General features: G+C 41.7%; 1 protein-coding gene across 14 annotated transcripts in view; it reads right to left on the bottom strand.

Annotated features, from left to right (window-relative positions):
• The window catches only part of LOC115192398 (protein furry homolog-like), a gene marked incomplete at its 3' end in the record, with an annotated part of 82421 nt that overhangs the window by 60269 nt on the left and 7749 nt on the right, over positions 1-14403 (bottom strand). For 9 of the 14 annotated variants that reach the window (XM_029750846.1, XM_029750859.1, XM_029750853.1 and 6 more), the window contains 1 exon segment: positions 1157-1695. In XM_029750846.1, the coding sequence (XP_029606706.1) occupies positions 1157-1376 (220 nt within the window). 14 annotated transcript variants of the gene reach the window in all.

The raw sequence follows: 14403 nt of genomic DNA, 5'->3' as shown, positions 1-14403 counted from the left end.
CATAGGGAGAATTGGTTGATTTGTTGATTCAGCCATGTTTCAGGGAGGAGCAAACAGAGAGCGAGCTTGTTCTGACAGGCAGGGCTGAGCACAAAGCCATGCTGATCGACTGACGAGTCATCACCCTGCGGACGATGGAAAGAGGCTGGTGAACTCACACACACACACACACACACACACACGAGAGGCCTGTTGAGTGCTTACTATAAAACAGATGCATTTGGTCCTCCATTTTGAAGCCAACAGTAAATTATTTTGTGTGTATTTAATGGCCTTTCAGAAACAAAACAAACCATGTTAGAGATCCATTCCAAGCCATTAAACTCAGAAGCTACCGTATCATAGAGCATTAAAAATATATTTAAGCCAAAAAAAATGTAATAACAGCAACTCAAGTTCCATTTCAGCATACAATATAACACCGCTCAGTGACTTTGTGATAGAATATTCCACCGTCCTGCTAACTTTCATTGTGCCCTTTCACAGAGTTCTCCGTCTGTAATACCTTGTGGTCATAGCGGTATGAGCATGCTCAATGTGAAATTTTTATTTAACTAGGCAAGTCAGTTAAGAACAAATTCTTATTTACAATGACGGCCTACCCCGGTCAAACCCGGACAACGCTGGGTCAGTTGTGCGCCGCCCTATGGGACTCCCAATCACGGCCGGATGTGAAACAGCCTGGATTCAAACCAGGTACTGTAATGATGCCTCTTGCACTGAGATGCAGTGCCTTATTCTGTGCCACTTTGGAGCCCAGAATTGTCAATGTCCCAGATCGCTCACTACCACACAAATGTTAACTCTTTCACACACACACAAGACACAAAAGCCTTACTTTACCTGGAGGTACTGATGTGGCAATAACAGAACAAACCCTCCACCCTCAATGACCCTATAGGCTACTGTGTTTCATGTGATGGCGTCTCATTGGAATCACGTTAGAAAGTTATTGCAGCTGATGACGTTATCGGTTTACCATGTACTAGGCCAAGATAAAACAAAAGTCAGCAAGTTGATTGATTTGACTCTGCTCAACAGCACAGCACCTCAAGTGCATACGACAACAGAGTTAAACATAAATGCAAAACTCTGTAGTCTTGATAAGTTAAGTCAGTCATTCATTGTAAGAGGAGGCTTCTTAGTCTGTCAGTACCTTTGATGCGGTTGGTCCGGTTGGAGCGGACGGGCCTGGTGGTGGAGGTACTCACCAGACCCTCCTGGTCCTCCTCGATGGTCTGGCCCATGGCCAGCAGGCCCAGGCGCTTCATCCTCAGCAGACGGGGGCCTGTCTCCCGGGGCAACCCTCCCCCAGACTCCAATGCCCCCCCGTCCCACGATATGGCGGCCGGGACCAGACTCCTTAGGAACTCCATGTCTGTCTGTATTCACGCTAACTCACTCAGTCCAGCATCCAGTCCAAATCCACAGTCAGTCACTCTGCACCATCTTCCCCCACAAAACTACCTGGCTGTTTACCACTAACAGCCAGGGTTACAGCCACTATGTCTGCCTGCTGCTTAGCACTGTACAGTCAGTGATATCGTAGACTACGATAGTCAACAACAGACAGCCCATTAGAAGAATGAAGAGACACAACCTGGCCTATTGAAACTCAGTCTGTTGTATCCCCCTACAGCGAAGAGTCGGAATGGGAGAAACTTCCTGCGCAGCCAGAAACAGTACCTGTCTGCTCAGAGGGAGAAGGCAAACAGACATCACACTCCAGCAGTGATGTAATCAGGAGTGGGTGGAGCCAGGCCAGGTTGGTTGCCAGGCCCTATCAGGGGCAGGACCAGAACATGTTCCACAGGAGATAACGCACGCCTGGGCCCACAGCCAATCAAAACAGAGACAACACCCTGGCCTACCTCTCTTGGAAGAGTGAGCGAGAAGGAAGAGACCAGTCTTGGTGGGGAATTAGTGAGAAGTGGAAGGGGTGTGTAAAACAGAAGTGGCAGATCAGAGACAGACTGGATGTTCTGGCGCTCACTTCTCTTAGGCGGCTTTTATTTACAATATTAACAGGTGCAGGACGATAAACTTAGTACAGAAAATAAAAACAGGACGTTGACAAAGAATAAATCTCAGATATTCTTGGTATAAACTATTCTGGCAACAACTCTTTACCCATTACAAAACTCAGGTATGGCTCTACTCTAGCCAACCTGTTACCTGCCCAGCCTGCTCTCCCCTAGGAAAAGGCCAACTGAACACCTAAGTACTCCTTCCAGGAACTCCCTTCAGCTAGGAACGTTCCATCATTATAGCCCCGAAACACATTTCTACCATAAATGCCTAATTTCCCATGGACATATAACACCATAAAAACAACAGTTTTAAATAAACCCACATTTGAATAACTATTTATTTAATACACCTTCATGAAGTACTTTCCCACTGGGATAATTCATCACTTTAGTTGTTCCCATAAACCAATAAAAATGTTCCTCTGACTCGTAGACTAGTTTGCGTAATGCACACCGGCACTTCAACAAGAAACAGCGCGACGCTTCAAAACAAACTAATCAGGTAGGTTAAATTATATGTTTATTCTCTACCAACACGTCTATCGTTAATGTAATAATATATTTCACATTGCTAGAGCATGTACGTTTAAATAGGCAGCTTTATATACGGTAGAAACATGGTTAAACAAGTTATTGTTTAAAAGTAAACGGTGTGCAAACACTCGACTTTGGCGCCTTACGTCAAAGTATTGTTGGCTAACGGAATGCGCAACTCTAACCAACATTCTCTTTTGTTTCAGGATTCTTGGCTATACCTTGAGATACAATAAAGAATCTCTCCCCAACCAATCACTTTTTTCCAGTGTCATCGTTTATAAGCCACGGACATGCGCTCCATGACAGGATGACTCCGGCCCGTCTGTGTATACTGATAACCCTTATCGCCCAGTGAACTGTTCATATGGTACTAAACATACACTCGACTTAACTTGGGCGGTATACCGTATACCGGGGTATTTGTAAATAGCCACGGGATGGTTTTTCAATCATGTCAAAACTATTTATTTTTAAGTTCTCCAATAAATAGTCATATTTGTAGCTACTGTAAGTAAATACCTGCAGGCAACTTGTGCAACACGTTAAGAGATAGTGTTCTTCATTTTCACCCGTCACATTATGAAGCTTACTGTAGATGCCCAGAATCTTTGAGCCAGTCGTGTTGGTTTGTAAATAGCACAACGGGAGAAAGCGGGAGCAGGTGAGTCCAGCTGTGTATTGACAGGGGTTGCGTTTTATTTTGAAAGTCAACCGTGTTGTTTCAATAGAGGGATCAGGGACGTGCAACTATAGTTTTCCTTCACAGAAAATACATTAGTGCAACACATTCAGCAGAAAATAGCTTCATTGTCAGATGACAACAGAAGTGCAACACTATTTGGCTGGCAGCCACACAAGTAAATGAGCTTACAATGAAAAAAGTATTTGGCCATCATATTTCTGTTTATCATAGAAAGAATGTAACCAGCTATCTTTCATAATGTTTGGCTTAAAGTTAATCTTGCATTTTACCAGAGAAAAGTAGACTGGCTGCAAAGAGAGAAGTACCAGAGAAAAGTAGGCTGGCTGCAAAGAGAGAAGTACCAGAGAAAAGTAGGCTGGCTACTAAGAGAGAAGTACCAGAGAAAAGTAGACTGGCTACTAAGAGAGAAGTACCAGAGAAAAGTAGGCTGGCTACTAAGAGAGAAGTACCAGAGAAAAGTAGACTGGCTACTAAGAGAGAAGTACCAGAGAAAAGTAGACTGGCTACTAAGAGAGAAGTACCAGAGAAAAGTAGACTGGCTACTAAGAGAGAAGTACCAGAGAAAAGTAGGCTGGCTACTAAGAGAGAAGTACCAGAGAAAAGTAGACTGGCAACTAAGAGAGAAGTACCAGAGAAAAGTAGGCTGGCTACTAAGAGAGAAGTACCAGAGAAAAGTAGACTGGCAACTAAGAGAGAAGTACCAGAGAAAAGTAGACTGGCAACTAAGAGAGAAGTACCAGAGAAAAGTAGGCTGGCTACTAAGAGAGAAGTACCAGAGAAAAGTAGCTACAGTCAGAGCTCAGTCTTTTGATAGAATGCCTTTGTGAATTCTCAGAATGAAGAAGTGCAATTGAATAGAACATTTGTTTGATGCTGAGCAGAAATAACACTAAGAAGCAGTTTAGATAATTCTTATGCGTTTTATATTTTTCTCCTGCGTGATAAACAAAGAATTGTGCGTTAGGGCGACCCCTGAGTATAACTTGCTAGTTATCAAAGTGGTTGAATTAGTAAGGTCACGGGGCATCATATTGTGTTAGCTTTCTGCCATGTTTGAGATGTCAAAGCCCTTTGGATGAGTTATCTGTACAGCTGCCACTGCAGCTTGATTTCCTTGCGTTTTTTTCCTCTCTATTCTGGGCCCTTCTGCTCCTCCCCTATCTCCTCTGAGCATAGTAGGCTTTCCCGTTGCCCTAGCGACTCCCAAACTCCACAGAGACACAGTACTATTCGGTCTTCAGACAAGCATGTGTCAAAACATTGTTCATTTGCTAAAGTTCTCTTTCACATTCGCTTGTAAAAGGTCCAAACTATTAAAAATAATATTTGTCAACTTTTTTTAAATCTATTTTTTAACTTAGTTATACAAGTTTCCTCATTGACATAAAATATATTTTAAGAGAGACCTGGTCCTACCTATATATGTATAATTTTTTAAGCCGGATTGCCTGTCTTTGCAATTAATTTATTTTTGTTTGTGCTCGTTAGCATATTTAGCTAGGAGCTTAAATGCAAATTAGCTATTACTTGTGCTAATGTTGTTAGCATTTTTTTTTGGGGGGGGGGGGCGCCCCCTTGTGTACTAAACTGGTAATACCGTAAATCCCAGTGAGAGAAGGACGTGTGAGGCTATGAAAATCTGGATACTGCCCAACTCTACACTTAACACTTTCCAATCCCATTGTCTCGCACATGCTCCATTTACACAAACTCAGTTCGAACCCGGGTATTATATGAACAAATATAAGACATGGCAAAATGAGCAGAATTGCATGAAATACGCATTAAAACTGGAAATCGATATAGTTACATATCACAATATTATTTTGGACAATATATCAATACTTAATCTAAGTATTGATTTCTAAGTATTGGTAGCGTTAGCTAGCGCTAGTTGGTTGTACCTGCACAAAAACTCCAGTATTTTACCTCCTAAGCTTGTTCTCCATCTTTTTAAAATAGTGAGTCAATGTCATCAGCACTTATTTTCATGACTGATAAAAACCCTCTCTCTCATGCTCTTTGTCTCTTTGCAGCAGACATGCACAGTAGTGAGCAATATGTTTGGAACATCAAATTGCAATATTGAATCACAATACATATAGCATCGTGAGAATCACAATACATATCGGCACTTAAGTATCGTTAGAATATCTTATCGGAAGTTCCAGGGCAATTCCCAGCCCTAGATCATATCCATTCCTACCTTTGCCACCTAGGAAGTGTGTGACTGGACCTTCTCAAATAGTATTAGAGTACCCTTGCTCTATAGGTTACTAAATATGCATGCATCGCATAGATATTCAACCAGAACAGTTTAACTCAATAGGAATTGCCACAACATGGATGATGTAGCCCATTTACAGAGCCATTATCAAGAAAGTCAATTTTCTGCTGATTCGTCGTCACCACATCTATTGTGAGCGGTTTAGTTCAGCCAATAGTACAAACACCTCCCTCTGAGCGCCCTCTACCAACCTGATCTGAGAACAGCTGTGACAGATGAAGCTCATCCCATCTTGTGTAAAACAACTTAAAATAGAACAAAGATGAGTTAGTATCATATAATCTGAATTCTACTGTTTTGAGAGCTGCGCAATAGACAGGTACAGCACCTACTGATGCAGGTTTACTGGTGTTCAGTAGGACAGAGCCGTGGGTTAGAGTTCTGGCACAGTAGGAAGTAAAGAGGAAGAGGAAGTGCTCACATCCTTTGGTGCAGCGTGAGAACAAGTTGAGGTGGTATAATGGTTTCAGTACCAGCCCAGCATACCCCCCGTGTGAGTGTTAAAGCTGCTTTCTGTCAAATCACCCACACCCCACAGAGTTTTTTTTCTTTTTAAGAATCCAAAAACGCCAGCCAAAACACATTTTACATTTTAGTCATTTAGCAGACGCTCTCATCCAGAGCGATTTACAGTAGTGAATGCATACATTTCATACCATGCATTTTTTTTTGTATTGGCCCCCCGTGGGAATTGAACCCACAACTCTGGCGTTGCCCACACCATGCTCTACCAACTGAGCCACAGGGAAGACACTGTCTTGTTCTTCACATTTTACTTTTCAGTTACATTCAGTACTAACCACATATCTGTTTTTGCTGTGTAAGAATAAAGCTGCAGTGTGGCATTCATACAAGGCATGCATACAAGCTAAATAAAGGACAGGAGTGGTGGTGTGTACTGGGATGTCTTATGCAGCTAGCATTACAGCAGCCCTGCCCTCTAGAGGCCAGTCAGTTGACTGCACTGCCAGCACAAAAAGCATTGAGCAAGGAGCTGATGAAGGAGCTCTCAATGGCACAGATACACAATCCATGTCTCAAGGCTTAAAAATACCTCTAATCCGTCTCCTCCTGTCCATCTACACGGATTGAAGTGGATTTAACAAGTGACAACAATAAGGATCATATCTTTCACCTGAATTCACCTAGTCAGTCTATGTCATGGAAATATCAGTGCTCCTAATTGTGTATACAGTGTATGTAAAACAAACCAAAATTAATCTGACAGAAAACAGATCAAAATAGCAGATGAATAGTTGAAAGATTGAGCGAAAGAGAGACCGAATGAGCTGAGTAGAGGATTGGAAGAGAGAGAGAAAGAAGCCAGTTAGGCCTAGAGAGAGTGAGAAAGCCTAGTGATCAGTCAGATCGTCATCACTGGACCAGGGCAGTACAATGGCCAGTGGAGGTGGCTAGGTCAGTGCTGCTGCCAGGTTGAAACAATAGCCCACTGCAGGAGGCCCAGATCCCAGTCAGCCCTGGGGAATGTGAGAGAGGAAACTCAGGGAACAATGCGCAAGGGTTCCTACTCCTCACTGGATACCGCCCCGACGCTAGTCAGGCCCTAGGCCTGCTTTCACGCCTGAGAAAAACAGGAAAACTGCCGGGGGCCGGGCCATCTCAGATTGTACAGCGCCCAAACACTTGGCTACACTCGCAGATAGACAAGGTCATTCACTGAGGAGTCCTGAGGATGACCCTCCTGTTATGTGAGAGTGGAGCTGTGCTCCCTCCACGTGACAGAAACCCAGCCAGCTAGTCCACCTGACCTGATCCCAAACAACAGCTGGAGTAGGTTGGGTAAGGACAGTTGCTGTACGCCCTCCCGTGGTCTGGACAAACACTACAGGAGTTGATAAAAGGAGCTTTGTGCAGTCTGCAAACATGGTCTGACATGACACCTTTGATGCCTGTTTCAGCAGTGAATCACCTCCTGCAACACTTCTCCAATGCCTCTGGCCTTGCCCCTTCACCTGGCTCTCACATATCCCCTTCAGTTTTTCACAGGCCATGTTGCCTCTCCTGAGATAGTTGCAAGGTCCGCCCACAGGCAACATGGTTGTCATTGCTGGGGAACGTGAGAATGTCACTTAACCAGCCCCCAGGTCACAATCACACACGTTTCGGTCTTGGCCAATCACCACTCAGAACTAACAAGAGGGCTTCAAATGACCAGCTAGAGGCCAGAGTGTTGCACGGCACTATAAAACTGGTAGATTGAAGTGAACAGAACCAAACAGCTCCATTCCAGCTCTGCTACATTACTGATTGCTCAAGAACCAATAAAAGAGCGCAATCTAAAGGTCAAACTTATTCTATTGATATGTTGCAGGAACCAACGTGCTCCTCTCTGTCCTGCAGAGACGTGCCCTTGCATACCTTGGCATTTTCATGCTATCAGACAAGCCCGGCAGTGCACACTTAGCCCGAAAGGAACTCTTCAACAAGTTTCACTGATCTATCAAGAGAGAGACTCATACGACACAAAGGAAATGATACAAAGAACAGAACTCTTTCTTGGTGTGTTCTGTCTAATGGTGGTAGAGTGTATCAGTGTCAGACTGAGGTGACATTTCTCATGTCACACAGCTGACAGACAACACCTAGTACACAGCCTTGAGTCAAAACCACCACCAGTGAGACTGACAAGTGCCTGGCTGCCACACAAAGTGCCCAAAACATCTATGCCACTTCCTAATATAGTGTTTAAAGCAAAGAGAATTAAAGGAATATTAAAACAAATAACTAAAATTATTATTTCGACCATAATAATCTTTCCCAGTTCCCACACTGCTTAGCTCTGAGCTCCGGTAACAGCCATGTTAGAAAATCACAGTGCAAACAGCTCCTGCTAAACCTGTGTGAGGTTACGTACCTTAAGGCCATAGAGCAGTGGCTGTACTGGGACAGTCAGGAAGGAGAGGTCCCAACGATGTCAGTGCACAAGACTCTGAAACAAAATCATTCAATTAGTTACCACACCAGTCAATCACCCACAGAGATGCATCCTGTAACAACCTCCTATACGGTGCAGTCGGGAAGTATTCAGACCCCTAGACTTTTTCCACATTGAGAAAAACTTCATCTATACCCCATAACAACAAAGCGAAAAGCGAAAACAGGTTTAGAAATTGTTGCAAATGTATTAATACAAAACAGAAATACCCTATTTACAAAAGTATTCAGACCCTTTGCTATGAGACTCGAAATTCAGCTCAGGTGCATCCTGTTTCCATTGATCAGACGTTCAATGGAAACAGTCAGAACACCTCTAACTGCACAGCAAATCACTATTTAAAAAGGCAGCAAAAAACATATTCACACACACAGTGGAATGAGGCATCTTTCTCCAACACGTACAGACAAATGCTTCACACACACACACACACACACACACACACACAGACCTGTGAATAATAGATTAACTTCCTGTTACAGCTCAGACCACAACACCGGAAAGGTGTGTTACCAGACCACAGACAGAACAAGTGGAGCAGAGGACAAGACCATAAAGGCCCCTTTTACCTCACTGGGTTGGGGAGTAACAGATTAGGTGAAGTGTTAGAGGTCGACCGATTAATCGGAGTGGCTGATTAATTAGGGCCGATTTCAAGTTTTCATAACAAATCGGTATTTTTGGCCACCGATTTGCCGATTTATTTTTTATATAAATATTTTTTAACTTGGCAAGTCAGTTAATGACGGTTTGTTCAGGGGCAGAACGACAGATTTGTGCCTTGTCAGCTCGGGGATTCAATCTTGCAACCTTACGGTTAACTAGTCCAACGCTCTAACCACCTGCTTTACATTGCACTCCACGAGGAACCTGCCTGTTACGCGAATGCAGTAAGAAGCCATGGTAAGTTGCTAGCTAGTATTAAACTTATAAAAAACAATAAATCAATCATAATCACTAGTTAACTACACATGGTTGATGATATTACTAGTTTATCTAGCCTGTCCTGCGTTGCATATAATCGATGCGGTGCGCATTCGCGAAAAAGGACTGTCGTAGCTCCAACGTGTACCTAACCATAAACATCAATGTCTTTCTTAAAATCAATACACAAATATATATTTTTAAACCTGCATATTTAGTTAATATTGCCTACTAACATGAATTTATTTTAACTAGGGAAAATGTGTCACCTCTGCAACAGAGTCAGGGTATATGCAGCAGTTTGGGCCGCCTGGCTCGTTGCGAACTGTGTGAATACCATTTCTTCCTAACAAAGACAGCCAACTTCGCCAAACGGGGGATGATATAACAAAAGCGCATTTGCGAAAAAAGCATAATCGTTGCACGACTGTACCTAACCATAAACATCAATGCCTTTCTTAAAATCAATACACAGAAGTATATATTTTTAAACCTGCATATTTAGCTAAAAGAAATCCAGGTTAGCAGGCAATATTAACCAGGTGAAATTGTGTCACTTCTCTTCCGTTCATTGCACGCAGAGTCAGGGTATATGCAACAGTTTGGGCCGCCTGGCTCGTTGCGAACTAATTTGCCAGAATTTTACTTAATTATGACATAACATTGAAGTTCGTGCAATGTAACAGGAATATTTAGACTTATGGATGCCACCCGTTAGATAAAATACGGAACGGTTCTGTATTTCACTGAAAGAATAAAACGTGATAGTTTCCGGATTCGACCAGATTAATGACCCAAGGCTCGTGTTTCTGTGTGTTATTATGTTATAATTAAGTCTATGATTTGATAGAGCAATCTGACTGAGCAATGGTAGGCACCAGCAGGCTCGTAAGCATTCATTCAAACAGCACTTTCGTGCGTTTTGCCAGCAGCCCTCCGCAATGCATTGCGCTGTTTATGACTTCAAGCCTATCAACTCCCAAGATGAGGCTGGTGTAACCGATGTGAAATGGCTAGCTAGTTAGCGGGTGCGCGCTAATAGCGTTTCAAACGTCTCGCTCTGAGACTTGGAGTAGTTGTTCCCCTTCCTCTACATGGGTAACGCTGCTTCGAGGGTGGCTGTTGTCGATGTGTTCCTGGTTTGAGCCCACGTAGGAGCGAGGAGAGGGACGGAAGCTATACTGTTACACTGGCAATACTAAAGTGCCTATTAGAACATCCAATAGTCAAAAGGTATATGAAATACAAATCGTATAGAGAGAAATAGTCCTATAATAACTAACCTAAAACTTCTTACCTGGGAATATTGAAGACTCATGTTAAAAGGAACCACCAGCTTTCATATGTTCTCATGTTCTGAGCAAGGAACTTAAACGTTAGCTTTCTTACCTGGCACATATTGCACTTTTACTTTCTTCTCCAACACTTTGTTTTTGCATTATTTAAACCAAATTGAACATGTTTCATTATTTGAGGACAAATTGATTTTATTGATGTATTATATTAAGTTAAAAATAAGTGTTCATTCAGTATTGTTGTAATTGTCATTATTACAAACCAAAAAAATACAAATAAAATAAAAAAAATTGTCCGATTAATCGGTATTGGCTTTTTTTGGTCCTCCAATAAATCAGTATCGGTGGTGTCGGCGTTGAAAAATCATAATCGGTCGACCTCTAGTAAGTGTACCAATTAAGACCTCCAAAATCTAAGTTTAGATATTTCTAACATATACTTCCCTAGTTTTTGTAAGAAAAGTGGAGATAAAATTAAAGATGAGCCTCTCAGGTGAGGTTGACTTTACAACAAAACAAAAAAATCTCTCTCATGGTGTACAAGATACCGGTGTGATTCGCGCTGAGTGGACTGAACCATTGTGGAGGCCGTGGGGATGGCAAAGTCCGTCAGACCAATGCTTCTAAGACAGGTGCTACTGAAATTGAATATGGTTATATTACATAAGAACAATGGTGCGACACTAATACAAATATTATTTTATAACAAATGCACTTACTCCCTCATTGGAGAGTGGTCGCTGTCCACGGTTCTAAAACATCAGTGTGCCGTTTAAATTGGTGCCTTTTCCTAGACCATGATGCTATGTGCGCAATAGCAAAGTTACCCAGCCTATCGGTTTTTAGAACAATGCCCCGGAAGCAGCAGCAGTGCTGGGATATGAGAAAACAGCCCTTGCCTAGTCTAAGAAAAGTGAGGAGAGGAAACCCAAACTTAAAATCGGGTTTATAATCAATAGCCTAACTGTTAGATGTGCTGGCTTTATAAATCAATATATCTACAGAAGTAAGACAGATCCTGCTTCTGTTGCTGGTTGTTTAATAGCCTACTGATTCCGGTAGCAACAAACCTCACGTAACATGTCAAGTAAACAGTTTCACATATTCGGTTGTTTTTAAATATTTTCTTTGCTGTAATAAAGGCTTTGAACTGTTCCAAATTGTCAGAAAAATAATATTTATAATGATGCTCCTTTTTCTTCATCTCATTATTATGATAATATGTCATCATTAGTAGGCTTAGTACAGCACCCTTTATAACCACCATCGCGCTGTAGGCCTAAGAGCACATCCTGTATAGTCTTAATTAGGGATGCACATTTTTTTTTTTTTTTTTTAAGAATTAAAAAAAAAAGACTGGTGAACATATCAGAATCGGCTGATATTAGCTAAAAATGCATCGGTATCGGCCGATGTCTAGTTTAACGCCGATGTGCAAAACCGATGTCAAAGCTGACGTACATACATATATAACGTAGGTACATGTAATGACACCACATAACATTTTGCACAACACGTGCAACACAGCATTCCTAACCTAACCCACAACGTCTGCTGTGTGGATCGAGAAGTCAACAAGTCGAGCAGTCATTTGAAAGAGTAAGAAAATTTCAGCAAGACAACTCAAAAGGCGAAATCCATTAAAGCCAAGATAATGGAATTCATTGTCCTTGACAATCAACCGTTCTCTGTCGTGGGTGATGTTGGCTTTCGCCGACTGATCGAGCACTGGTATACACTACCAAGTGTGCTATTTTTCAGATGTTGCCCTACCGGAGTTGCACAGTAATAGCGTCACTGCTATTAGCTTCACGACATACATACTATGGAACGCCATTTGGGTCTTTGCGTGTCAAAAAAGATACAGTAGCACTGTCAAAGCTGTACAAAAAAAGTCTGCAAACAAGCAAACACTGGCCACGAACGATGTGTTTACAATACCCCGTTGGTAATAATGCATAATTTGTTCGACCACAACTTCTGGGGTAGCTAGCTTTAGCTTGGTACCTAGCTAGCACCAATTACAACCAGTCTGAAAACAATGACCAGTAGAAACTGAAGTCATTTTCATTATTCTTAGCAATGATTTAGGAATCCTTGAGTAACTATTAGCTAGGTTGCCACTTGTTGTTCGTCTATTGAAATTCAGTTCATGAAAATAAATAGCTAGCCAGCTACTTAACCCTGTTGCCCAAAGCTAACATTACAAGCAGCCAGCTAGCTTCATCTGGCTAATGAGGCTCGACCGGACCGGGTTGTGTTGTGAAGCTAGCCACAATAAGGATTAGGTACAATAGCGGAATATGGAGTTTGCCTTCGAAATAAAAGTACCTCTTTGAATTTGATGCAAATAAATACAAATAGTAGAATTAAGCCATACTTTTATTTTGAAGGCTAACTGCAAAGTCCACTATTGGGTCTAATCCTTATTGTGGCTAGCTTCACATAGATGGATCCAACCACCATTAAATCAAACAAGAACTGTCTTATAAATTAGGGTTATTTTAGATGACACCTAGCTATATAATTAGCTCGCTAACTATAGCTACTGAAACAAATGTCGTTTTGCTATGTTTTTGGGGAAGAACATTGTTTGCATCCATTTTATTTTTTATTATGACCAGCACTGTTGATGCGCGAGACAACTTGACCAGCATCATAGCATATGTATCGATGAATCATTGTGACATGAAATACTAGTAATAGTTATTACACTATGAAAAAAATCTAAGAACGCTTTCAATTATTATGTGACATGCAGTCATATTCAGGTCTTTATTAGTCAACAAGCTTATTTGACACGCGAAGACCAAAACGGCGTTCCATAGAAACCCCGGTTGAGAATGAAACCAACAAAACAGCACAGCAAGTAAGTGAAAGAAATAGGTTTTGATTATGTTTTACTGGTAATGGGGACATACGTAAATGCCAACAAAATAACCTGTTGGACAGTGTGGTGTGTGTGTGTAATCTTTACTTAACTAGGCAAATCAGTTAAGAACAAATTCTTATTTACAATGACGGCCAACCCCGGACGACGCTGGGCCAATTGTGCGCTGCCCTATGGGGCTCCCAATCACAGCCGGATGTGATACAGCCTGGATTCGAACCAAGGACTGTTGTGACGCCTCTTGCACTGAGATGCAGTGCCTTAGACAACTGCGTCCATGTGTGTGGGTAACAATTTAACTGTACTAGAATGCTTAAAAGGACACAAAAAAAAACAATTGGTTATCAGTATAGTTTTTTTGGCAAGGAAAATATCGGATATCAGTATCAGGCACAAATGTCCTATTGGTGCTTCACAAGTCTTAATACCGTAACTGACTTAGGCCTATATTTCAACTTCTGAAGCTACTGTATCAATCAAATCATTCGCTCATGTCATCACGCAGCATATGCGTCATTCATGATCTGAAATAAAAATCAAGCATTTTAGTTTTAAAATAAAGCGAACCTTAAACAATAAATAAACCATTCCATTTCAGAAATTGCATTCACAAACAAATGCGACTGTTTAGTCTTTGCTGTAATAAAGGCTTAACAAAAAAAAAAAAAAAACTTTGTACGCTTATACTTTATTTAGTGTTGTTTACATTGATCCAAAAGGTCCAAAAAATGATATTGTAATCTACAGTATACATCACCCGTTTGGCACACACCACCCGTTT

This window comes from Salmo trutta, chromosome 4, assembly GCF_901001165.1.
Source record: "Salmo trutta chromosome 4, fSalTru1.1, whole genome shotgun sequence".
Taxonomy (NCBI): domain Eukaryota; kingdom Metazoa; phylum Chordata; class Actinopteri; order Salmoniformes; family Salmonidae; genus Salmo; species Salmo trutta.
This window is presented reverse-complemented; position numbering and strand designations above follow the sequence as displayed.